Here is a 27,441-nt window from a genome sequence, read left to right as displayed (position 1 = left end):
TCTCAGGCTGTTGCTTTTGCCCTGCGTGTTTACTCTCCATTTTCACCAACATGAATACTTTTCTTTCTTTCCTCTATCAGTTTTGAGGATGCTATACGGGGTTTGCTCTTTTTTTTTTTTCTTCTTCTCCTTTTATGTTATTTTCCCCAATGGCTGTAAGTGGCAAAAGGAAAAAGCCTGTATAAATGATACTGTTTTCTGACGGCAAAGGAAGATAACCTAAATGCTCTTTATAAATCGCCCCTGAGAATTCTGTTCTAGTTCCTCGGGTTCACGCTATCCGCAGAAGTACTAAAAACAATTTATCTCCGTGATTACGCCGACCCCCTTTTGTTGCATTGATGAAACATCTTCTAGAACGCGGGGGAAACTATGCAGGTTAGATCCATGTAGTCGTTATGTGGTTTTGGTTTCTTTGCTTGTTTACTTTTGTTTTGCTCTGAGTTTTTGTATTGAGATTCTTCATCCCCCCCAGTGGAGAAATAGTGATTTCATGAGTATCTTTTGCGTTCTCCGAATTCCGTGGTTGTATAGCGTGTCACTTATGAAATAGAAGGCACTTGGGTTAAAGCCTATAAGATGGTTCTGACACTGTTTAAATTTTAGATTTAAACACTGTGTTTAGATTTTCTTTAGAGCCTGGTAGAGACTCCTTTAAGGTTCACGAAGGCTGACCAAGTAATTCCCTGAACTCACTCCTCATTGCCCTACACATCCCATTTCCTGCCTCTGTGGTTCCAAACCTATTTCCCTGGGGCCTCTCAACAATTCAGCAACCATCAAGTGCCTATCATGCACCAGGCACTGTTCTAAGGGCTGGGGATACAGGAGCGAGCAGACAGACAAAATAATGCTCATGGATAGCTCTATCTCTTGGGGCTAGAGAAGACAAACCAAATTATGTCTTCTGCATGAAAGCCCTGCGGATCCGTGAAGACTGAACTGCTGATCCTCTTGAGTCTTCACTCCAAGCTGATAACTCCCGGTTTGCCCGTGCCCTTATGCTGTGTGGACCAGCTCTCTTCAGACGCATTCTGATTTTGTTTAATATTGAATTGATTTTTAGCAGATTGATATTTTTTTAAGAGTTTTGTTGTTATAAGGAGAATATGCACTTGGAGACATCTTGGAAAATACAGATAAGTAGAAAATAGGAAATTACCTATATTCCCATTACCCATTGTTAAAATGTTGGTATATTTCCTTCTAGTCTTTTCTAACTTGTATTTATAATTTTGTGTCCTGTTTTTTTCCACTTAACATTGGCATTTTTGCATTTATTACATTCATGAAAATCATTTAAGTGGTTATATAATATTCCAGACATATTTTTATCTTTTTTTTTTTTAAGTAATCTCTATGCCCAGTGTGGGGCTGGAGCTCACAACCCCAAGATCAAGAGTCACCTGCTCCCCTGACTGAGCCATCCAGGTGCCCCTCCAGATAGACTTTTCAAGGTTAAGTCATAAAAGACTAGTAAGGATTCCTTAAGTGAGCTGCACCGCTTCCTTTTTATTTCGTCTCCAGCCTTGAAAGACACTACACTTTGAGTAATACTAGTGCTCCATCGAAGGAAGATGCTGGACTATGTAAATCTCCTGTGGATTCTTCTAACTTGGATTATTCTTGATATGCTGCTTTTCTTTTCTTTCTTTCTTTTTTTTTGTTTCCCGTTCATTCTTTTGTGTTTCCTCATGATCACGCTCTGCCCATTTGTGTGGAGTGCGGGGTTGACTGTAGCTTTCTTGTTACTACAGGATATCCAAGTGCCATTTTCAAGGCTGTCTCCCTGCTGGGTTGAGCCTTGAGTCTGTCAGAACCAGTTCTTCTGGTGGGACCAGACCGTGGCAAGCATAGAACTCACGCTGGCCCTTCGATTGCAGGTCTTCAGCTGAACCAGAAGGCACTTACCACTTTCCCAGACGTGGTGCTCGTGCGGGTGCCCACACCCTCAGTGCAGTCAGACAGCGACATCACCGTCCTGCGCCACCTGGAGAAGCTGGGCTGCCGCCTGGTCAACCGCCCACAGAGCATTTTAAACTGTGTCAACAAGTTCTGGACTTTCCAAGAGCTGGCTGGACATGGGGTTCCTATGCCGGACACCTTCTCCTATGGTGAGTGTCCTTGGGATTGGAACGTAGCTTTCCACATCTCCTGCATATCTATGTTTTTTTTTGCCCAGAAGCGCTCCAGCATCTTGGTTTTCAGTGTGAATCTGTTCCTCTTAGGTGGTTCAACACCTTGAGTTTTTCACATGGCCGCTCCCTCTGTCTGAAATGCCTTCGCTTCTTTCTGTCTGTGATTCACTCATCCTACATGCATCTGGTACACACTATGTGCCAACCCCCATGCTAGGTACTGGGCTATAGCAGCAAGTGAGGCAGAGTCCTGCCTGGAAGGCGTTCCCAGTTCACCAGAGGTGGAGCATGGCAAGTAAACTGGCCGGGTCAGGGCAGTGTAACAAGTGCCACGGTAAGAGCCAGGGCAAGGTGGTACGGGACACGCAGGAAGGCTCTGCATGCAGTTTAGGAGATGTCGAGGAAGGCTTGCTGAAAGAGAATGTCTGAACTAAGCTGAAGTTATCCAGCTGAAGCACTGGGGACAAGGGGGTTCCCTACACAGAGAACAGAATATAGATCAGCCTGGAGGCAAACGAGAACATGACGGATGGGTGGTACATAACATAACAGATTATGTAGAACATAAAGGTGATGGGATTGAGATTTAAACTAGAACGAGTAGGGGGCACCTGGGTGGCTCAGTCGGTTAGGTGTCTGACCTTGGCTCAGGTCATGATCTCATGGTCCGTGAGTTCAAGCCCCGCGTCGGGCTCTGTGCTGACAGCCCAGATCCTGGAGCCTGCTTCAGATTCTATGTCTCCCTCTCTCTCTGCCCCTCTCCCGCTCACACTTTGTCCATCTGTCTGTCTGTCTGTCCCTCTCTCTCTCTCAAAAATAAATAAACATTAAAAAAAAATAAACGGCATGGGAAGTGGAGTAGGAAGTTACTAGAAGGTGTTAATCAAGGAGGTGGCCCAATCAGACTTTAGTACTTCATACTTTGGCTAAAATATGAAGAAGGAATCAGACAGGGGCAGAGTAGAGACAAGGTAGCAGTAGGGTTTTTAAACTGTCAAAGTGAGGGGCACCTGGGTGGCTCAGTTGGTTAAGTGTCTGACTTGATCTCAGCTCACATCTTGAGCCCAGGGTCATGAGTTCAAGCCCCACAATGGGCTCCATACTGGATGTGAAGCCTGCTTAAAAATCAGTCTGTCTGTCTATCTGTCTGTCCATCCATCCGTCCAAGTGAGCAGTGATGATCTAAACTAAGGTAGCCATAGTAGGAATGAAGATATGTGAACAGATTCAGAAATTATGAAAGAGACCAAAATAACAGGCCATGATGACTGGTTGGATGTGAAGAATATACAGAGGACTCCAGAGTGACTCTGGTTTCTGGTTTGGGCAACCAGATGTGAAAGCAAACATTCACTGCAACTAGACACACCAGGGAGGAGAAACAGGTTGGTGGGGGGCAGGGGTGGGGTGGTGAGGGGTTATTGGGCAGAGATGATTTCAGTTTGGGACACATTCTTTTTGAGGCGTCTATAGTATGAGCAAGTAAGAATACTCAGTAGGCAGGAGATAAATGGATCTGGAGCTCCTGAGAGAGGTATAATTTAGGGAAGCGGATTTGGAAACCTTCATTAGGTTAAGTGAAGTCACAAGAATGGATGAGATTGCTTCAGGGAGAACGTATAGAATGAAGAGAGTGCTGAACTCTACACTTAAAATGGTTAACATTTTATGTATATTTTACCACAAAAAGAAATAAAATTTAGTAAGAGAGGGTTCAAGAGGGAACCCTTTAGAAAATGGGTAAAGAGGGGCGCCTGGGTGGCGCAGTTGGTTAAGCGTCCGACTTCAGCCAGGTCACGATCTCGCGGTCCGTGAGTTCGAGCCCCACGTCAGGCTCTGGGCTGACGGCTCGGAGCCTGGAGCCTGTTTCCGATTCTGTGTCTCCCTCTCTCTCTGCCCCTCCCCTGTTCATGCTCTGTCTCTCTCTGTCCCAAAAATAAATAAAAAACGTTGAAAAAAAAAAAATTAAAAAAAAAAAAAAGAAAGAAAATGGGTAAAGGAAGAGGGACACATACAGGAGACCAAGCAGGAGCATTTGGAGAGGTGAGGAGGGAAGGCAGAGATGCCAGATGCCAGTGGAAAGAACATTCCAGAAAGGATGAGTGTTGTTTGGTTCTGAAAGGACAGGTGTGTTGGGTAAGTGATGGGGAGAAAAGCCCATCAAGGGTCAAGGATGAGGGAATGAATGAGAAGTGAGAAGATGAAAACCCGTCTCAGTAGCTGATGGTAGTTAAGGGATGATACAGGAGCAAGGATGGCGATTTTGTTTGTTGAAGATGGGAGAGAACTGGGCATGTTTAAAATGGTGACAGAACTAGGAACGGGGAGGCTGAAGACCCGTCAGAGAGAGCACACTTAATAGCGCAAGAGCTCCGAGGAGGTGAGAGGGAGAGGGGTCTAAAGCACAGGTGCAGGGATGGCCTTGGATAAGAAGGACCCCTCTTTCACTGTTTTATAAGGGAAGCAAAAAAGCATAGCTAGAGAGGAGTTAGATATGTCAAGGGATGTCAGGAAGTTGGGATATCCCTATTTTTTTTTTTTTTTTTTAAGGAGATAGAAGTTTATTAAATACACTGCAAGGGAGCGGCAGGCAGGAGAGAGACTGTCTGCGGGAGTTCCTTTCTAATAGAGTGTACTCTTCGTGAGGATGTTCCTGATTACCTACACGGCCTCACCATGGTTTTGTTCTAATCATTAACACTTTTGTAAACAAGGCAGATCTTATTAGTATGCCAGGGTATTTTGCTTTGCAAAAATTGATGAACTATAATACCACCTGTGGCAGGCAGACTGCTGTCCCCCAGAGAGGCGAATGTATAGAAAATCAAGGACGCTTATGAAACAATTTAGAAAGATTTTAATATACATTATTATTCATATTTTTTAAATTAAGAATTAGCGTATAGTGGAGGTAATTCAGGCTTTTGAGTCATGCCTTAACTGGTGAGACAAATCCCCAGGCTTAGTTTCTCTGGACATCGGCTTTCTATTGTTGTACCGCAAAGTACTAAAAACTTAGCAGCTTAAAATAACACCTGTCTAGGAGCAGCTAGTGAGTTGAGCACCCAACTCTTGATTTTGGCTCAGGTCATGATCTCAGGGTTGTGAGATTGGGCCTCACGTGGGGCTCTGCCCTGGGCTTGGAGCCTGCTTGAGATTCTCTGTCTTCCTTTGCCCTGCCCCCTGCTCACGCAGCCTCTCTCTAAAAAAAAAGAGAGAGAGAGAGAGAGAGAGAGAGAGAGAGGAAGACATCCATTTATTATCTCACAGTTTCTGTAGGTCAGAAGTCAAGCCACAGCATAGCTGGGTTCTTGCTCAGGCCTCACCAGACTGGAATCAAGGGACAGCTGGGCTGTGGTCTCATCTGGGGTCTGGGGTCTTCCAGGCTCACTAGTTGTTGGCATTTAGTTCCTTGCAGTTGTAGGACAGAGGTGTCTACTACTTTCTTGCTGGTTATCAGCTATGGGCTATTCTCAGCTTTTAGAAGCTGACTGCTGTCCCTGTCACATGGCCTTCTTGACAATGGCCAAGGACAATGTGCTCCTTCAAGGCCAGCAGGAGAGTCTCTCTGACTTTTCACCTTTCCTTAAAGGACTCACCTGATTATGTCAGGCCCACCATAAATCCTCCCCCTCTTGATCAACTCAAACTAGACTATTTTTTTTTTTTAATTTTTTTTTTTTTCAACGTTTTTTATTTATTTTTGGGACAGAGAGAGACAGAGCATGAACGGGGGAGGGGCAGAGAGAGAGGGAGGCACAGAAGCGGAAGCAGGCTCCAGGCTCCGAGCCATCAGCCCGGAGCCCGACGCGGGGCTCGAACTCACGGACCACGAGATCGTGACCTGGCTGAAGTCGGACGCTTAACCGACTGCGCCACCCAGGCGCCCCTCAAACTAGACTATTAACCTAGTCACAGGAATATCCCATCATATTCACTGGTCCCTCCCATACCCAAGAGAGGGGATTATACAGGGCGTGTAAACCAGGGTGTGGGAATCTTAGGGCCATTTTAGAGTTCTACCTACCACAGTCATTTTTTTTTTTTTATGTTTATTTTTGAGAGAGAGAGAGAGAGAGAGAGAGGGAGCATGTGCGGGGGAGGGGCAGAAAGAGAGGGAGACACAGAATCTGAGGCAGGCTCCATGTTCTGAGCTGTCAGCACGGAGCCTGACGCGGGGCTCGAACCCATGAACCGTGAGATCATGACCTGAGCCGAAGTTGGCTGCTTAACCTACTAAGCCCGCCAGGTGCCCCCTGCCACAGCCATTTGAAAGGGAAAGATACCCGCCCTGCCTATGGGATTGTTAGGAGGATCGCATGAACTAAAGCAGGTGCAGCCTTTGCCACACTGAAATAGTTGAGGCGCTCCAGTTTCCTTGTGTCTCTACTCCTGCATATAGTATAGGTCCCCCATGCATGTCTGTCGGATGGAATGGGTTCGAATTGCTTTAATCAGGAACACAAGGCCTTGAAAGACATCCTACAGAAGGGACACTGCGGGGCTGACCGCTCCCGACCATCAGCCTTACCTTCACTGACATTTACCTTTTCTTGGCAGGTGGGCATGATGACTTTTCCAAAATGATCGATGAGGCTGAGCCCCTGGGCTACCCGGTCGTGGTGAAGAGCACACGAGGACACCGGGGTCAGTGCTGCTCCTCCTGGACTTCCATTAGGGCCGCACCTCTGCGAGGGCAAGACCCTCACTGGGTGTCACGGAAGCGCTGGTTTAGAGAAGCGGAGCGTCCCCTCAAGGGGCTCACAGTGTAGTCCTTCCTCTGTCCCCTCCTCTCTGTCCCCACCATCCTTGCTTGGTCAGACCCTTCTCATCCATCCCCTGGACTCTGACTGGTCTCTCTGACTTCAGTGCCCGTGTGTCCTCTCTTCCTTGGAAGTGATTTCTCTGAGACCTCTGTTCTTGTCACTCCCTTGCTAAAAAGCCCTCCCGAGAGCCCTGTTGCCTGTTAGACAAAGCCCATATTCCGCTCTGTAGCTCCGAAGGCCCCGAAACTTCAGCCTTCCTTTGTAGCCTTCTCCGGCCCCGTGAACCCTCATAGTCCACTGCAGACTACTTCTCATTCACCAGCTGGACCGTGCGCTGTCTTCTCTTTCCTTTGCTGGAAATGCCATCTTCCTCTGGCACCTAGGGATGCCACCTGTAAAGGCCAGCCCTGGCTATTGTCTCTTTCCCCTCCACACCCCCAGTCTCCCTGCCTCTCTGCCAGGCAGAATTAACTGCTCATCTTTCATGTTTCCGTAGCACATTGACCGTGCCTCTAACAGTACTGTGCTTTATGACAGTTACGGGTGTATGTGCCTTTTCCCCCTCATTGGCTGTGAGCTGCTCAGGGTTGGGAACTCAGTCCCATGCATCTCTGTCCCAGAGTCCTGCTCCGGCACTCCGTGCATAGCAGGGACTGGTGCAGCAGGTGAGCAGGTACCCCCTGATGCAACCCAGAGGGCATACTTAACTGCTCAGGGCATCTGCAGCGAGTGGAGGCGCCGTGAACAGACAGTCCTGAGCAGTTCCTGGGATGTAGGGAACTGGGCTGTGAAATGAACTGGACGCAGTCACTGCTGTCAGGGAGCTCCAGTGTGTAGAGAGTAGAGTTGGTGGCCTTGCAGGGTGATGGCCGCTGTGGCAGGCTCATCCAGCACCTGCTTGTACCCAACAGAGGGGGACCAGCTCTGCCACGAGCAGGGTGGGCTTTGCTGGCGGGGGAGGAGACTTAGGCTGGAGTGTGCAATTCGAATTGGAGGAAGGAAGTGAAAAAACAGAAGTAGATGTGAGCAAAGGAACTCATGGGAACCAAGGACACTGTCGAGGAGAAAGAAGAATGAGTTTGAGGGGCAGAGTGGGGCCCTCAGTGCTATTTAGATATGCTACACTCCTGAAGTTCAACATCCCATTTCTTTTGTGCTAAAATATACAGAATTTAAAATTCAACTAATATTATTAGCCTACAGACTGCCAGGGACTGTTCTAGCCTCTGGGGATACAGAAAGGAACAAAACAAAAACTCCTGTCCACAGGGAGCTCATATTGTAGAAACGTAAGAAAGACAATAAGCAGAAATTAAATAAAATACATCGTATTGTCAAACGTTTCAAAAATTGAGAGGTAATTCACATAACAAAGAGTTCACCATTTTTTAAGTGTACAATTTAGTGGATTTTAGTACATTCACTGTTGTGTACAACCATAGCCACTATCTAATTTCAGAACATTTCCATCCCAGAAAAAAACCCTGTATCTATTAGGGGTCAATTGCAATTGCCCTTCCCCTCGTCCCTGGCAACCACTAATCTACTTGCTGTTTCTATAGATTTGCCTGTTTCGGACATTTCATATCGGTGGGATCACACCCTATGTGGTCTTTTGTGTCTGGTTTCTTTGACCTAGCATGATGTTTTCATGGGTCACCCATGTTATAGCGTGGAATAGTACTTTGTCCCTCAGTAATACTCTGTTGTATGGATAGACCACATTTTGTTTATCTGTTCACCAGTTGATGGACATTTGAGTTGTTTCCACTTTGTGGCTATTGTATATAATGCTGCGATAGACATGTGTATAAGTTTCTATGTGAACGTATGCTTTCATTTCTCTTGGGTATCTGCCTAAGCACGGAATTGCTGGGCCAGTATGTAACTCCATGTTTCACCTTAAAGGAACTGCCAAACTGTTTCCCACATCGGTTATGCCATTTTGCATTCCTACCAGCAGTGTATGAGGGTTCTAATTTCTCCACATCCTCCCCAACCCTTGTTTTATTCATTCATTCATGATTAGTTGATTGATTTATTGATTGATTTTTTGGGGGGGAGTAGTAAATAAAACTTGTTGATTGTATATATTAATTTGAAAGCTTGCAGCCTGAAAAGTGAGCAGGTTTAACTCTTAGAATATACATGTCTGAATGTCCTCTTTGCCTTGACAAATAAAGAAAATAGCCCCCACACTTCCACCATAAAAGCAAGCCACAAGCCAAAATACATGTTTTTCAAGCATTAGTGATGTAGAGGCCCACTTCATTTATTTTACATGTTTTTTTAAGATATGGATAAACAACATAATATCAGTTTCAGGTATGCAATGTAATGATTCAATATTTGTATATATTGCAAAATGATCGGCACAGTAAGCCCATCACCATACAGAGCTACAGAACTTTTTTCTTATGATGAGAACTTTTAAGATTTACTCTCTTAGCAGCTAGCAAATATGTGATTTGTTTTTACCCTTGTGGTATCTTATCATGGTTTTGCTTTTTATTTCCCTAATGACTAATGATGTTGAACATCTTTTCATGTGCCTGTTGGGCGTGTGTAGATCTTCTTCAGACAACTGTCTGTTCAGATCCTTTGTCCACTTTTCACTTGGACTGTTGGTCTTTTGATTGCCATGTTAAGAGTTCATGACATACGAACATAATTGGAACAGGTTTTTTCCCTACCCTGTAGCTTTTCGTTTTCACTTTCTTGATAGTGTCCTTGAATGCACAGAAGGTTTTGATTTTGATGGAGTTCAATTTGTTTATTTTTTTTTCCTTGGGTGACTTGTGCTTTTAGATGTCATTTTCTGGTTGCTTAATCCAGGGTCACACAGATTGACACCTGTGTTTCCTTCTAAGAGTTTAATAGTTTTCACTCTTACAAATGGGTCTTTGATCCATTTTGAGCTAATTATGTATGTGGTGTGACAAAGAAGTCCAGCTTCCTTCTTTTGCATGTGGATATCCAATTTCCCCAGTATTACTTGTTGAAGACTATTCTTTCCCCCATTGGATGCTTTTGTAACTCTTGTCAAATATCACCTGACCATTGTGGGCTCTCAGTTCTACTCTATTGATCCCTATATCTTTTTATGCAAGACCACACTGTCTTCATTACTGTAACTCTGTAGTAAGTTTTCAATTGGGAAGTGTGGGTCCTCCAACTTTGTCCTTTTTTTTTTCCTCAAGATTGTGTTGGATATTTGGGATCCCTTGCATTTCCATATGAATTTTAGGATCAGCTTTTCAACTTCTGCAAAAAAAGAAGTTTGACTTTTAGTGGGGACTGCATTGAATCTGTAGATCAATTTGAGGAGTGTTACCATCATAACAGTATTAAGTCCACTGTTCCCTGAACATGGGATGTCTCTCCATTTATTCAGATCTTTAATTTTTCTCAAAAATGTTTTAGAGTTTTCAGGGGTACGTCTTCTACTTTTTTGGTTGAGTTTATTTTTTTTTTAATTTTTTTTTTAACGTTTATTTATTTTTGAGACAGAGAGAGACAGAGCATGAACAGGGGAGGGTCAGAGAGAGAGGGAGACACAGAATCTGAAACAGGCTTCAGGCTCTGAGCTGTCAGCATAGAGCCCGACGCGGGGCTCGAACTCACGGACCGTGAGATCATGACCTGAGCCAAAGTCGGACGCTTAACCGACTGAGCCACCCAGGTGCCCCTGGTTGAGTTTATTTCTAAATTTTTTGTTCCTTTTGATGCTATGGAATTGTGTTCTTAATTTAATTTTCGGGTTGTTCCCTGCTAGTGTAATATATAGTATCTTAGGGGAAATGGGTTGGAAGTAAACAAATTATAGCAGCTATTAAACTTCAGTATGTGGGAATAAATCTGAAGAAGGCAGTGGGATGGTACAGGCTGTGCCCTTGAGAAAGTTACTAATCTTGTAGACCTTTATTTCCCTCTACTGTAAAACAAAAATAACTATCCTGTTCTAATGGCTTCATAGGGCTAGTATGAAGTGTAAATGAAATAATAAAAAAAACAAAGGGTTTGGCACATGGTAGATGATTAACTAATCTTAGTCCTCTTTCCCACCCCCTCCCCCTTTTTGCTCTGTGCCTAAAAACTAACTGCAGGCTAAGCCCCATACTGGAACCTGCCAGCAACCAAGGAACCACATCCCTGTATCTAGCCCCCATTTCTGCTGAAAATCCTACCTAATGTCCAGGGAACCCCCAGTGCCTCTAATTGAATCCCAGCCATCTGGTGTCAGTTGCCAGATCTCCTGGTGCCAAATGTGCAGTGATGGAGACGTGTGTTGGAGGTTACTTCTCAGTCTCCTAGGCCACTAGGGCCTGAGATCCATCACTCTTTTTATCAAGATTTCAGAAGGGTCCCAGTCCTTTTAAGGTGGTTACACACCTCCTAGGAAAACCGTGTCTTCTTTTCCCATATTTGCTAACAAGAAGGCTCAGACAGGGTATGCTCATGTCAGATTTGCAGACATCAGAATCTCTTGCTCAGATTTGTTGGCTAGTATGCAGATGGAAAGCAGGTGCCGAATAATTGTAAAAGCAGTGGTGATTCAAGCAGAAAATAAAGAATTGGGAGTCAAGAAGGAATGCTTTCCCTAGACAGCAGAAGTATAGATCATTCCATCTAGGATTGAACAGGTGTAGCCAAGTAAGAAACTTCCTATGTTTAAAGGGAGGAGGGAGTCTGTCAGTGGCTTCTTTGAACTCCCATGGCATTTTGCATAGACCTCTTTTAATGCTATATCATGCTGTGTTGTAGTTACCTTTTGCGGGTCTCTCTCCACTTAGACTTGGAATTCCTCTGAAGTGTGTTCAGTTAATTGTGTTCTGTAAGCGTGGGTTGGCACCTGCCTTGTGCCTCGAGCCCAGTGTAAGTTTTGGAGATTAAATAAATGGGGTTAGAGATGGACCCTGCCTAATCAGCATCCTGGGGTGATTGGAGATGCTAACTGCTTTTGGAACTGAATTGACTAGATCCTTAGGATTCTATGTTGGCCTCTTCTCTGTGTCTCTGGAATACATTATTGTTTCATCTTGAAAAAAGAGTTGTTGAGGGAGAGGGACCTGAGTAAAACCAAGAGAAAATAAGGTGCAGTGGCCATTTGATAAGAAGCTCGAGTCTGGTCAGGAAACAGAAGGGGCCAAGGTAAGACAAGTTTGGGAAGAATTGACAACTGTATGGGCCAGGGAGATGGGAGGGCAAGGACAGGAGTCAGAGGCTTCTGTAACTACTCTTGCTCTGTGTCTTTCTTCTTAAAGGAAAAGCTGTTTTTCTTGCAAGAGATAAACATCACCTCTCAGACATCTGCCATCTGATCCGCCATGATGTGCCCTACCTGTTCCAGAAGTATGTGAAGGAGTCACATGGCAAAGACATCCGGGTGGTGGTGGTCGGGGGCCGGGTGATAGGCTCTATGCTCCGCTGCTCCACAGATGGACGGATGCAAAGCAACTGCTCTCTCGGTAAGGTATAAAAGCTCACAGTCAGTGTGTCAGTCGCGGGAGGCCACCGGGATTTTTATTAGGATGTTTGCACCCATTCAGTAAATGTGGATGGATCCCTCCTATTTTGTCAAATGCTCTGCTAGGCGCCAGGATCACAGAGAAGAATTAGAAACGAGCCCTTGCCACAGTGAGCGGTCCAGGAGAAGAACGGACAGGTGTAAGTGCTGTGATAGAGGTCAGGCCAGGGGTATCAGGACACTGAGGTTGAACCCTATCTGGGAGGTGTTGGGACTCAGTCAGGTTTAGTGTAAGGGGTGACAGGGGGATCCGTGTTTGAGAAAAACCCTGGGTAGGGGAGGGATCGAAGGCATAAGGCAGGAAGCAGGAAGATGAGTTCAGAAGATTTTACAGTAGCTCAGGCAAGAAATAATGAGGGTCTACACTAATGCATGGCAGGAGGAGAGTGATTCTGCTTTTACATTGTAATTGAAAATTGTGTTTTTCTTTTTATTAAAAAAATTTTTTTAACGTTTATTTATTTCTGAGACAGAGAGAGACAGAGCATGAACAGGGGAGGGGCAGAGAGAGAGGGAGACACAGAATCCGAAATGGGCTCCAGGCTCCGAGCTGTTGGCACAGAGCCCGATATGGGGCTCGAACTCACAGACCGTGAGATCATGACCTGAGCCGAAGTCGGACGCTCAACTGACTGAGCCACCCAGGCGCCCTGAAAATTGTGTTTTTCTTATATGTATGATACTATTAGCTGCAGTTTATGTTTGGGTCAAACGCATGACCCCATCCCATGAACCTATTGTTTTTTGTGGGGTTTTTTTCTTAATGTTTGTATTTACTTTTGAGAGAGAGAGAGCGAGCATGTGCAAGTGCTAGCGGGGAAGGGACAGAGAGAGAAGGGGACAGAGGATCTGAAGCAGGTTCCACCCTGACAGCACAGAGCCTGATGCGGGGCTCAAACTCACCAACTGTGACATCGTGACTTGAACCCAAGTCGGGTGCTTAACTGACCGAGCCACCCAGGTGCCCTCCGTGAACCTGTTGTTAATCTTGTTTTCTGTTATGATGAATGGAGATGTTCCAGGAGGGTGTAAATTTTTGTCCCCATCAAAGAAAGCTCTCGTCACCCTCATTGAATGAATGTGTGTGTTGGTAATATGAAAGAAACAGCAACAAAAAACAACTATGGTTATTTCTTAAATGGCCCGGTGAGTATACCAAGGCTAGTGATTGATAAAGAGGCCGAGACACAGATTCGGTCCTTCATTAATACTGGTTGAGCAGCCACCACGAGCAGACTCTGTGAGTATAGCGATCAGCCGGGGAGCCCCTGCTCTGGAACAGCTTACGGGTCCATGAAGGAGAAGACACGAAAGCACATCATTGCAAGACACTGTGATGAAATGCTGTGAGGGGGGCAGATGCTAGGCTCAGGCTGACACAGTGCTAAGTACCCAGCATGCTGTCCCATCTCATTTTCGTGTGTGGTACCACCACAGTGAGCCTCGTGGATGATGCTGTCTTTTTTAGTCACCTTACAAAATCCCTTCTTTAACTGGGAACCACACAGTTTTGTCATTTACCCATGTTACTGAGCTAGTCTAAAACTCTTTTATAGCCTTTTCCTTCTATAACCTAACAGGTGGGGAAGGGACAGTGTTAAGGTAAAGACGTTAGTTGTTGGACCTGAGAACACAAGTCTTAAGTCTTTCCAGGGAGACTATTAAACCTGAGGTCTTAGCTTTGTGGTACGTAAGGGCAGTCAGACTCTATGTGTCTTTGGTATAGGATTTTGTCTCATAAGCCTTTCCGTCTCCCTCTTCCTAAGACATAATGTTAATTTTGCTTTTTCTATACGAAAGGAACACATTCTCGATGTAGAAAATTTGGTATGACAAAGTCAAATGAAAAAAGATGTCTATCATTAATCCCACTCCCTAGAGACAGCCATTGTTAACATTTTATCATTATTTCCAACAACATCTATTTTATTTATTTATTTGGAGAGAGAGAGAGAGAGCACGCATGCACAGGGGAGGGAGGGAGAGAGAGAAAGAATCCCAAGCAGGGCCTGTGCCGTGAGCACAGAGCCCGACATAGGGCTCCTTCTTACAACTGACCTTGAGGTCACGACCTGAACTGAAACCAAGAGTCAGATACTTAGCTGACTGAGCCGCCCAGGTGGCCCCAACCAACAATATCTCTTTGCACACTTGTGGTCATACTGCACAGTCTTCGGTCCTTTCACGTGTTTTTCCAAAGGATCACAAGCTCTCTACAAGCATTATTATTAATGATTCTAAAATATGCTGCTTTCCTCCATTAGGAGATATTTGTAGCTTTTCATTTATTTATCAACAAATATTTATTGAGTGCCTACTATGTACAAGTATTTCAGTTTTCCAGGGTTTTAAATAACTCTACCATCCATTTTGTGCAAAAAGCTTTTTTCCATTATGTAAGATTATTTCCTTAGTGGTAGGATGAGTGGGTCTGAGGAAATAAACATTTTAAAGACTCTTAGATAAGACATGACCCTGTTGTTTTCCCAAAGGGTGTCCTGATTTCCAAACAGACCTTCTATGAGTGATGACAATGCCCGTCTCACTGCCCCTCCTTGGCATTCCCCATCTCTTCTTTGAAGGGTTATTGTGTCCTCCGCGTCTGATGTCACCATTATGTCACTGTGCTTTCCCCACAGGTGGTGTGGGTGTCATGTGCCCACTGACAGAACAAGGCAAGCAGTTGGCTATTCAGGTGTCCAACATCCTGGGCATGGACTTCTGTGGCATTGATCTCCTCATCATGGACGATGGCTCCTTTGTGGTGTGTGAGGCAAACGCCAACGTCGGCTTCTTAGCCTTCGACCAGGCATGCAATTTAGATGTGGGTGGCATCATCGCGGACTACACCATGTCCTTGCTGCCCAATAGGCAGACTGGCAAGATGGCTGTCCTCCCGGGACTGTCCAGTCCCAGGGAGAAGAAAGAGCCAGATGGCTGCACTTCAGCTCAGGGAGTTGCAGAGAGCGTCTACGCCATCAACAATGGGTCTACCTCTAGTGAGAGTGAGCCTGAACTGGGAGAGATCCGGGATTCCTCAGTGAGCACAGCCGGGGCCCCGCCCCCCATGCTGCCTGAACCTGGCTACAACATTAACAACAGGATTGCTTCAGAATTAAAACTTAAGTGAATTCCTGCATTTTGGGCAGCATTTAAACCAAATCCTACTGCTTCCCTATAGTTTTGAGTGAATAAAATCTGGACTAATGTGATTTCATTTGCACAGAAACTAGAAATCCCATCTGGGCACTCAGCATTCTTTCTAACGATGATTTAAGCAAACGGCTTAGCTTTGTGGTTTTTACAAAGACTAACCTAAAGACACTCACCACGAGCAACATCCCGACTGATCAACTTGAGACCGATGTCTGCTGCGAGCACTTGGATATACGGCTGACTTTTAAGGCGCTGACTCTGTCCTGCTGCTTCTGGCTGTGATCAGCAGAGCCCATTAACTCAGAACGGCCCCTGGAAATACTGTACTCAGAAGCCCCACTGGACGGAGGCGGGTGCAGAAGAGACCAAATGTGACTGCGGTTATGTGCTCTTCGTTAAGTGTGTGTGTGATGTGTGGAGAATACACAGTCCAAACGCTATGAGAGGATCGATCTCTGCTCCCCGTCAATCACCATCTTGGCCATATTTCTCTGACACTCAGGATATGGTGTTTTAGGGAGCTTCCTCATTAGCAGTGAAGCACTTTGTAGAAAGTTCGAGATTGAACGTTCTTTGACTTCACTGGTTGGCAGATATCCTGCTGCGTCACTGGGGCTTTCTACAAATTGCTTTGCCGCTCCGAATTTATAGACCCTGCTTCAACTAATGCCAGCCCCAGCAGCCTCTTGCACCTTTGCTGCCTTTGGCCTCAGCTGGAAATGCACTTCAACGAGCTAGTGGCCACACACTTTATTTCTTATGCGTGCACTAGAATTGAACACCATGAACTTTCTTGTCAATGGACTCTGTTCATTTGTCATCCAGAAGCTGGTGGGTTTTTATCATAGAAGCTACTGGAAGATAATCATTTTCCCTCTTCTCTCCTAAAACTTTGTGTACTGCTTAGCTGTAGGAGGTTTTCTTGTACGTGTTGGTGTTGCGGGCCTGTTGGGTAGATTGAGCCATTGGAAACACACTCTAATCCCCTTGACCTTCTAGTCCTATCCAGGTTTCAGAGACCTGTCCTTACCCACTTTTCCACACTGGGGAGACTCAGGTATTAGGAATTGCCCATTGCACATTTTGGGGGAGGACGGTGTTGGAAAATGTAGACGTGACACCAAGTGCTTTTCATTTTCACTCTTTAAGCAGTAGATGCTGATCCTTCCCTTGGGAGAAATCATGGAGATAGAGTTTTCCATTTCTGCTCATATGAAGTATGATGAGAATGAGCAAGGCTCCCTCTTTAACCAAATACACTAAAACGTAAGCCCTCAAGAGTTACCATAACCTATTATTTCCTCGAGAGATCATACTCTGGAGCTGTGATGTTACATATGCCAAGAACACATAGACTTCCTCTTTGGAATGATCTCTGAAGCCATGCAAGGTAAGAGGCCTCCCAGCCTTACAGTGAGACTTCGTTTTTCACACCACCCCTCCCGAGAGGTAGTCCCAAGCTCCATCACCCATTTTATTTATCAGACTTATCTTCTAATGCTCTTTGGCTCTTCAAAAAAAAAAAAAAATCATTCGTCAAAACATAAATCTACCCATAAAGGGCAAAGACCTACCAACACTGAGGAAGCTCACAAGTGGACAGTTTCCAAGGAAGGCTCTAGAAATAGTCTGACTTAAGGTCGGCTTCACTGGACTAAACATCCATCTTCCCAAGGTGACTAGTTTGAAGGCAGCAACACCCATTTGGGTGTATAAATTCCTGTACTTATTCTGCTGTAAATGTAAAAATGTGTATAAACCCAACACTGTCACATTTTTTCACAACACATCTAAGTAGCAATTGGCTTTTAAAATATTGTGGCTAAAAGCACATCTCCCCAAGTAGTACTTAGACAACTGAAAAACGTTTGGCTCCATGATACGGAGATATGCACTACACCATTGTAGTCTAAATGCAGTCCAACGTAGGGTGCATGCCACTCAGTTGTAACTCTAGTAAATTGTACGGTTGACGAATGATAACGCTTCACCTTTATACAGGTTACGACATTTACCTTATCTTTACCACTCAGGGTGGGTTTAGGAGGACAGTTCTAGGTCTGTTCTTGTTGAATTGTCCAAATGCTTTCTACGTAAACATCTGAATTGAGTGATGACCTTCTGGAAGCTGCATTCACTCATTCCCACTGTTCAGTGTAAGCCCAATCTCCCCACTTTATCTCAAAGGATACTAGCGGGCCCTGTGCTAAGCAGAGCAGCTAGAGGGTGCTTCCGGATTTGCCGAAGGGGGCTCATCTTCCAGCTGCTAGTGACATCTATAGTCATTGGCACCATTGCTTTTTGGCCCAGCCTAGAAGCAGAGAAAGCTGGGTCACACCCAACTCGTAGCTCCCCTCCAGGATTTCCCCTACTGGCCGTGGGCCCTGTGAGCCTCGGTCATGCGTCTGGGCCACACTTGTTAACACCTGCCGACCAGACCTGCTGGAAGGAACGTGGGGCTCAGAGCCAAATCCCAGTCTTGGCTCTCCCCTTAAATAGCTCACTAACCTTGTGCAGTCAGGTGGAGTCTGCCTCCATTTTTCTATTCTGATAGGGGAGATGCCTACTCTGTTTACCTCTTGGGGGTGCTTTGAGGTTGACGCAAGTTAATTAATGAGACTTTGCATCATGTGGGAGGTGGTAGAAGAATACCTCCCACATCTGGTTTTATAAGTTTCTCCTCACCCCTCCCCTGAGGGAGTTAAGAAAGAAAGAGGCCACGAATTCTTGGCATCAGCACATTAAAGAGTGTCAGGGGAACCTGAAAAGGATGCAGCTTCTCAGAGGCTTCACCGCCTGAAAGAAGGAAGGCTCTCCGTGTACTCGAACAGCCTTCTGGATGTATCGTATATAACCGGAAACTCCTGACTCTCCTATATCAACTAACGGTCTTCCTTGTGTAACATAAATTGCAGTGTCTGTACACGGTCTTCCCATTATCTTGAAACTGGTCGAAACTTGAATGCCAATAGCTCAGTCACGCAGAATATATATGATCCTGCACTTGGGAAAAATGTCTTCATGCTATCTGTCTGATTGCTGAGGGGCATGGGGTTGCCAGAACGTGCGTTTGGGCCTTTTAGGTCTTTAAAATCCGATAAAATCCTAAGCTCTTACTGTCACCGTTGCAGACTCCCTGCACGCAGCTCAGAGGGGATTCTGTGACAGTTGGGGGTGGGGCAAGGAGGAAAGGGAAGGAGAAAGGTCTTGGATACTTTTGTGGCATTTCAGGGGAAGAAATAAGAAATTGGATCATTTGGAATTCCAGGGGGAAAGAGGAAGAAGTGGCTCTTCTGTGGATTGTTTTAAGGAAAGAATCACGCACACGTATTCATTAGAAGTAGGGGTCTTTGAAACTCTTCTGTAGAAAGAAAATGAGATGCACAGATTCTCATGAACCCTGAGGAAGTGGGAGAGACATCCCCTAGCGCTTTATGTCCTGATGAATGTTGGTCTAAGATGATGCAAATCCAGTGGAGATTGAAGCAGCTCACTGGGGGTTCCAGGATCCCCCTAGTAACAGCTGGCCCTTCTGGAAGTTAATGACCAGAATGCCACGTGCAGGCAAGCTTAGAGCCACAGCTCTCTGAGGTGGGTCTAAGGAGCCATGCCAGACCGAATCCAAAGGCAGTAAAACAGGGCACTTCAGCTTAATACTTTCCTTTGCACCTGGAGGTGAGGCTACTATTTGCTCTAAGTCTATGCAGATGTTCGGGGAAGAGTCCTGACAACCATCATCTTTGTCCCTGTCCCTGAAGTTAGTGTTGTTCCATCTGTTGCTGCAGCCCAGCAGCAAGCCTGGTCCTGTTTTTGCCTCTGAGACTCAAGATCATGACTTTAAAATGTTTCTACCTGGAGAACCCCCATCTCAGGAATATGTTGTTTGAATACTTTCTTAAAACTATATTATGCTTCCATTCCAAGCCTACAGTCAGACGCTGCAGCCCTCCCTTCCAAATGAAAATTTTTTTCCTTCAAGCTCTTCCATTTCTTTCTGGTGTGGCTCCTGTGCCCACTTGTGGCACTTTTCTGGGCCCTTGTGCCGGCATCCCAACCCTGTCTGGTAGTCTCACTGTGCCATTTCGGGTTCACTGTGGCTTCGAGGCAATACTGGGAAAGTCACCCATGAAGCCAGATTTGAGGACACAGGAACAACAGCGCTTTGGACACCAGTTCAGTTCCCCATTTTATAGATGAAGGATCTGAATCCCAGAGGCTGAGATCATTTAGCGAGTCAGCCACAGGGCTGGGACCCGGGCCGTCCGATTCCCCATTCTGGTTTAGCATGCTGCCAGAGGTGGCTCTGTTCTTCCCTGGCGCCTAGCCCTTGCTCCCGTCCTGGGCTCACCCTCTGCCCTTTTTCCTGCTGAGCCTCTGCTCGGGATTAACGTGGTGTTGATGTGCCAGCTCTGAAGCGTTCGGCTCTTGGATGGCTTGTAAATGAGAGCCCCAGAGGTGTATATGAGCTTTCCATGGTGCAAGCTGGCCTAAGGCCTGAGCTTTCAGATCAGACCGGCTAAGACCATTTAGCCCCGCCCCACACCATCCGTGAGAGAGGGAAGGTCCCGGCTGAGCTGGCGGAAGGCTCCCTCGGCCCCAGTTTGGCTGATGTTTCCCCACTGCGGAACTTCTTGGATTTGTAGAGGCTTTTATGGGCCTCCGTGGAAGCCAAGGGCTTGAAGGGCCCATATTTCTCCCATCAGGCACCCCTGCAGGGGCATCCTGATGGACGCACACGCTCCAGCTACAGCCAGCCACAAAGTCAAAAGTTCGCTCCCTCTTGGTGCTTCAGCTTCATGGCGCACCCGCCTGCAGCCAGCCACTGGGCCGGATCCCTCCCTGTTGTAGCCCTCATGCCAGCTGAGGACCACCTACCCCTCGAGATCCAGACAAGCCTGATAACTGGGCCTTCAGATGTCTGCGATTTCTAAGGCGCTTACATTGTGGCAGCCACAGCTGACTCCAGACTTCTGCTACCTCATTTTAAGCAACGATGGAGTCTCATCCCTGCAGTGCATCAGCTGACAAGAAGCTCGGTTCTGTCCCCCATTTTCACACAACAAAATTCAAATGAGCCAGTGTGTGTGTGTGTGTGTGTGTGTGTGTGTGTGTGCGTGCGCGTGCATGTGCGTGTATGAGCACGTGTGTGCTTATGTATCTTTCAAAGATGTGAGAGGAAAGGACGTTGCAGCATCGCAGACAGGGCACTCCCATTCATTAAATGTTCTTTTGATACGCTACAGAGGAACCTATAACCTTCCACCCAAGTACCTGTCTCCCTTCTTGGGACAGACCCAATTCATTTACATTCTCTTGTACAGCAGCATAGCCAGTCCTTTCCTTAATTTGATTCCTGCCAATGCCATTACCTTTAAGATTTCCCCTTCTCTAACAGGTGGCTTATTTAAAAAAAAAATTTTTTTTTAATGTTTATTCATTTATTTTGCGAGAGAGAAAGAGTTTGAGCAGGGGAAGGGCAGAGAGAGAGGGAGAGAGAATCCAAAGCAGGCTCCATGCTGTCAGCACAGAGCCCGATGGAGGGCTCGAACTCATGAACCCTGATATCATGACCTGAGCTGAAACCAGGAGCCAGCCACTTAACTGACGGAGCCACCCGGGTGCCCCACCAGTGGCTTATTAAAGGTATTTTCCTAAACAAAGATGGCTCCCTCCTCAAGAGAAACTCGAGTGTCATCTCCCAAGGTGATTGATATTTCATTCCCACTCTGCTAGCCAGGCATCACCACGACTGGCTGTCAGGATCGTCACGCTTTATGGAAGGCAGCACGAACTCACGCCAGTTTGAGTTAGACATCCCCAGTTCAAACCCTGACTCGATAACTTCTAGCTTGGGAGACCTCAGGAAAGTCACTTAATCTTGCCAGACCTTTGTTTCTCTACCTGTAAATGCGATAAATAAACACAATCTTGAGTGTGGAGCACTTGACCACATGCCTAGCCTTCAGCAGCTTCCTTTCCTCTTGCTTCCTCCACCGTCAGCAGTCACAGACAGCTCCTGCCGGTGACCGTGGCTCTGTGCCAGGAGATAAAAGCTGGCAGACAGCAGCTTTCCAGCTGGGAGGGCGAGGAGGGCCGGCAGCTGCTCAAGCATGCCGTGGCTTAGGCTTAATAATTGGAAGGCCCCCTCCATGCTTGAGATGATGCTATAGTGTAAGATGTAGGTGGTGTATTTGGCTTAGGCTTGTATTTGAAGGAAAGGCTGCCTCGGACAACTGGGAGGCCGGAAAGCTGCTGAGCAGCCTGACCTTGGATGATTTAGCACCTGGTTTCCTTGGCTTTTCCTGTATTAGGTTTGCTGGCCTTGCATCAAATGGAGGGAGGAGGTGCCAGGGACTTGAATGAAATCTGTCAAACAGAGGGTGAGGGGAGTGCAGAAGGCCAGGGTGGCGCAGGGCACTCCGATAGCCCAACGGCACCATCTGGACTTGGCAGGGATGACAGCCCTGAGATCAGATGGGGAAGCAGCCGATACAGTGGCTAAAGTCCTGCTGGCCTGGGCCTGTCCTGAATGAGACGCCCATAATCTCCTGTCTACAAGGAACGCTCGTCTCCTGGAAGGGGAGCTGGGGCTCTCGAGCCCTCTGCTGAACTAACAAAGGTCTCTGTGAAGACAGGATCGGGCAGGTCGCTGGTTCCTTTTAGTCCCACCCGGAAGTCCCCCAGAGTGCCAGCGGTGTGCTGGAGCCGGCCCGTAGTGGCCCGTGAGAGGAATTTGGAGAGCTGGTTTTTAAACACGGCCATCATTAAACAGTAAATTCTATAAACCTACAATTAAAGTATATTAAAAACATAGGTGATAAGTACTCAAAACTCATCACTTCCTAATTATTTTACTACATTTTGCTATTCTCGATGCTCTTGAGGTTACGCTGTCCGTTGTATCTGTGCGGTGGAAACGCCACGTAACGAATGGCGAGCTGCTTGCGCGTCTCTTCAAACGCCCCCCATTCAGGGACATCACGTTGGCCACTTGAAATCAGCCATGGTAGGATATGTCCGCCACAGAGATGCGTATCCAGTTGTTCCCCCCCCCGCCCCCGGAGGGCTGGTTGTTCAACATTTGTCAGTACGCCACTGCCACGGGGTGACGGAGAAAGAAACTGAGCATTGGCACACCTGACCCCAGGGAGGTGGCCTGTGTGATGTATTTCTCAGAAGCGAGTGTGCTGGTCTACTGTGCAGAGCTGGCAAAGGAAAACACTCGAAAACGCTGCTTCTCTGCCTATTTTGTCTTGCCTCTGTTTGTCATGCGTGAGCAAGGTGTTTAGTTTGCTCCTAAACTGAACGGAGTCATGTGTAGGTTCTGTCTCACTGTGGGCTGTGCTTCAGTTCCCTCCAGGAAAGTGCGTTCGGTTCCTCCACCCTAATTGGCAAACTGGAAAATGTGCTATAAGGGACGTACCTTAACTAGGCACCAAAGGAGCTCATTTCCAAGTGGTTTCTACAGCAATAACAATGTTAACTTCTCCGACAGGGAAGAAATCATTCCTAAATGATTGTTTTGCTGTCTTTGCTTTTTATTAAAATTAGTACTATGGGACAAAATGCCTTGTCTGCCTTTGTTCTCCAAACCCTGTGCCTTCTTCAGTGAGAACCACATGCTGAATCTACATTTTATTATCTTCATATCATAAAAGGAGGGCAAAAGCGTCACAAAAACTTCATCCCATTCACTGGCACACCAGCTGCATTCTGAAAAACCGTAATTTTCCTTTCAAGTGCCGAGTGTCACCTGAGTTGTAACACCGCCAACTCTCAACCGTCAAAATGATGGAGGAAAATACTAATGCAGATCGTGGGGGCTTGTCATGGGCCTGCTCCGTGCGTTCTCCTGGGCTGACATTTGAACTAAGACTCAAATAGCAAGAAAGGGCCGAAGGCCATTAACGACGGATGGCCGCGTGGTGCAGTCAGGGTCACGGGGGGACCGAAAGGATCTGTGTACCCATCTGAAGAATGCTCCCGGGTCAGGCTGAGCCGGCGGGACCTGTGTCCGCATAACGCTTCGCAGGGCTTCCTGGCAGAAAACTGCGATCTGACCTTGAACTCACCGTGGTCAGCACCAGGCCTGAGGCTCCTGAACTTAGGCTGTTCCTCAGTTTGTGAGGGGGAGGGAGCCCAGCCTGAGGCAAGAGAGTGGCTCCATTGTTGCAGCCCGGGATGATTTGGACTTCGCTACTGTCATACCACTCATGTGCTTCGAACCACATACTGGGGAATGTGACCATGTTTCTTTTTATTTTATATGAACATCTTTGAAGGACACAAAAGCAAAGAGTTTAGGAAACCACCCAGATTTTAAATTATCAAAATTTTCTATTTTTACTGCATCTACTCATTTCTTTTCCTTACTTAAGCATTTAATACAAATCCCACACACTACATCTTTTCTCCTCTGCATTCTTCAGCATGTATCTCTTTTTTGAAAGAGGGCATTTCCTTATGCCTTGACCACATCTACAAAAAAATGAACAATAATTCCTTGATAACACCCACTTCCCATTCTTTATATTTATTTATTTTTGAGGGGGGTGGGTAGGAGCAGAGAGGGGGACAGAGGATCCAAAGCGGGCTCTGCACTGACAGCAGCGAGCCCAATGTGGGGCTCGAACTCATGAACCATGAGATGATAACCTGAGCCGAAGTCGGACACTCAACCGAGCCACCCAGGTGCCCCACCCACCTCCCATTCTATCTCACTCCCCAGGTTGTCTCAAGAAGAACTACCTTTAGCTGCACTGTAGACCAGGGCATTTGATGGGGCAGGAGGTACACTGGAAAGGGTGGTGGTCGTTTTCCCACCATCCTGATTATGGTTCTGGCAGAAACAGTGGCACCAGGGGAGACACCACTGGAGGGGCACCAGCTGCCTACAGACATCCTCCCAAGTTGTGGGATCTTGGGATTTCTCCTCCTCAAGGAATAAGCCTATGAAGCTCCCCTTCTATTTTTCAGGGTCCCATGGTCTTCCTCTGAGACTTCCCCAGCCTCCACGCTGCTGGCACCCACCTGGCTGTCACACTGGTACCCACTGCTTCTCTGCGGCTGTGTCTTTCACTGCAGGAATTGCCTAAATCAGGGAAGGGGCTTCTCCCAAGGATGACCTCTTTCCTCAACCTCAGATCTATTGTACCCTCACGGAATCACAACTCTTCAGATCTCCCAAAGATCCTTGGCTTCTTCATTTGTTAGAAAATTTTGGCTGCGGGGAGCCTGGGCAGCTCAGTCGGTTAAGCATACAACTTCAGCTCAGGTCAGGATCCCACAGTTTGTGGGTTGGAGCCCCATGTTGGGCTGTGAGCTAACAGTGTAGAAACCTGCTTGGGATTCTGTCTCTTTCCCTCTCTCTCTGCCCCTCCCCCACTCACGCTTTTTTCTCTCTCTCCCTCTCTCTCTCTCTTTCTCTGTCTCTCTCTCTCTAAAAAATAAATAAATAAACTTAAAAAACAGAAAAGAAAATTTTGGCTGGATTTCTCATGAGAGACCAAGAGGACGTCTAAGGAGCAGCTCACTGTCACATCCGAAGGCACACCTCTGACTAAAGACACAGGGCAACCGATGTACTGCCTGCTCAGGGATTTTCTTTTGCTACAAAGAACTTTAAGACAATTGCTGAAATCTGAATAAGGTCTGGGTTTTATTGTCTGATAGTATCATATCAATGTTAATTTCCTGATTGTGATCATTGCGCTGATGAGCGTACATATGTAAGAGCGTGTCCTTGTTTTTAGAAAATAACACATTAAATGTTGGGGAGGTAAAGGGGCATCATGTCTGCAACTTGCTTCCCAATGGTTTGGAAAACAGTGAATATGTACAGAGAAAAAATAATAAAGTAAATGTGGTATGAAATGTTTGGGGAATCTGGATGAAAGGTACACAGGAATTCTCTGTCTGAACAGTCTGAAGAAATCTGAAATTATGTCAGCCTCCCCTACCTTCGGTTTGGGGGCATTTCCTTTTTTCTCTTCTCTCTCTTTTCCGTAGGCGATCTCCTCCTTTTCCGTGGTATTAATTACCATCTACATGATACTCTCAAATTTATCTGGGGCTCAAACTCACGAACGATGAGATCGTGACCTGAACCGAAGTCAGATGCTTAACCGACTGAGCCACTCAGGCGCCCGTAGGCTGCTCTTCTTAATGTCAGAATGCATGCCCAGTTGTACCTTTCCATCTATCTTCAAATGTCTCACCTGTTTCTCAATCTTGCCCCGCCCTGGTCTCAGTGCATGTTCTTCTTTTTTTTTTAATATAAAATTTATTGTCAAATTGGTTTCCATACAACACCCAGTGCTCCTCCCAACAGGTGCCCTCCTCAATGCCCATCATCCACCCTCCCCTCCCTCCCACCCCCCATCAACCCTCAGTTTATTCTCAGTTTTTAAGAGTCTCTTATAGTTTGCCTCCCTCCCTCTCTTTTTTTCCCCTTCCCCTCCCCCATGGTCTTCTGTTAAGTTTCTCAGGATCCACATAAGTCTTCTTTCTTCACAAACCCTCTCCTCTTCCAAGGCCTCCTCACCTGAGTGCACAATGCCAACTGCCTGCTCAAACCAGAAGAAAATAGGGGTGCCTGGGTGGCTCACTCAGTTAAGCATCCAACTCTTGGTTTTGGCTTAGGTCATGATCTCGTGGTTTCCTGAGTCCAAGCCTCTGACTTCAGGCTTTGTGCTGGCAGCACAGAGCCTGCTTAGGATTCTCTCTCTCTCTGCCCCTCCCCTGCCCACACTGTCCCTGTCTTTCTCGAAATAAATAAATAGACTTAAAAACTGAGAACAAACTGAGGGTTGATGGGGGGTGGGAGGGAGGGGAGGGTGGGGGATGGGTATTGAAGAGGGCACCTTTTGGGATGACCACTGGGTGTTGTATGGAAACCAATTTGACAATAAATTTCATATATTAAAAAAAAGAAAGAAAAAAAAAAAGAAACAGAAGAAAATAAACCACAACTCCAGTACTTACTTTTGGCTACTATCTTCCCCATCCCCCATGTACACGTTTATTTCTTGTGGTGAAACTTGACTTTCAAATTATGAATGGTCTTTTATCACTGAAACCTTTTTTTGCCTTGTTCATTAAGATGTTCTGTAAAGTTCTACGATCCTTACAAAAGTTTGCAAGCAAAGGACAACAATTTTATAATATATGATCCTAGGTTTATAAGCTGGTCCCAATAGTAACTTGTTCATATGCTTTTAAAGCCTGCTGATGTTTATTGAAGACTTTGCTATGTTCGTGTGGGGGTAGACATCAAAATGTTTATCTCCATCACATTGCCATCAATATTGATGAATATCAGGAATGACATACCTTTTCTATCAAACAAAATGACAGCATGGCCTGTCATTCAAGTAATGGCTCATTATCTTTTTTTGAAGTATTTACTTTGTCAAACAATTGTTTCTCGTGACCTGTTATTCTTGAGAGATGTCACACTTCATTGGGCCATCGTGAATACAGAGACCCCTCACTTGCCTGTGCATGTACATCTGTAGGTAGGGGGACCGACTGGTGGGTAAAGCAGTTTGTTACTAAGCTTGGTCATTGGAGGACCTATGACACAGCACCACTCCACAGCCGTCAGTGATTAAACGTTATATAGTAGGAAGGCAGAGCAACTACTCAAAGTGAATTTCTGTTAAGGTTCATAGACAACATGATCAAATTTCTAACAGTGAATATGTACTTGCTGGTAGAAAAAATTTAGCTAGACCTTTCAAGGATGATTCCTCAACTCCATGCCCGAAAATTCTGCTGAAGATGCATGGGGAAGATGCGATGACCTGGCTGGAAAGACAAGAGACACTCTGTGGAGGACCCAGAGCCTCACCGA

The 27,441-nt window shown here is 46.1% G+C and overlaps 1 protein-coding gene across 4 annotated transcripts in view; it reads left to right on the top strand.

Annotated features, from left to right (window-relative positions):
* The window catches only part of RIMKLA (ribosomal modification protein rimK like family member A), a 34,018-nt gene extending 14,453 nt beyond the window's left edge, over window positions 1–19,565 (top strand). The window contains exons 3-7 of one of the 4 annotated variants that reach the window (XM_058717822.1): window positions 249–378; window positions 1,884–2,114; window positions 6,699–6,785; window positions 12,169–12,372; window positions 15,071–19,565. In XM_058717822.1, coding sequence (XP_058573805.1) covers window positions 342–378; window positions 1,884–2,114; window positions 6,699–6,785; window positions 12,169–12,372; window positions 15,071–15,561 — 1,050 coding nt within the window. In that variant the 5' untranslated portion in view covers window positions 249–341 and the 3' untranslated portion in view covers window positions 15,562–19,565. Of the gene's footprint in view, window positions 1–148; window positions 379–1,883; window positions 2,115–6,698; window positions 6,786–12,168; window positions 12,373–15,070 lie in introns of those variants that run through there. The other 3 variants (XM_058717824.1, XM_058717823.1, XM_058717821.1) reach the window with 3 other exon arrangements.
* The last annotated feature ends 7,876 nt before the right edge of the window (window positions 19,566–27,441 follow it).

The sequence above is a fragment of the Neofelis nebulosa genome, chromosome 2 (genome assembly GCF_028018385.1).
Source record: "Neofelis nebulosa isolate mNeoNeb1 chromosome 2, mNeoNeb1.pri, whole genome shotgun sequence".
In the NCBI taxonomy this organism is placed as follows: Eukaryota; Metazoa; Chordata; class Mammalia; order Carnivora; family Felidae; genus Neofelis; species Neofelis nebulosa.
The sequence above is the reverse complement of the archived record's forward strand: the minus strand, read 5'-3'. Positions and strand labels throughout refer to the sequence as shown.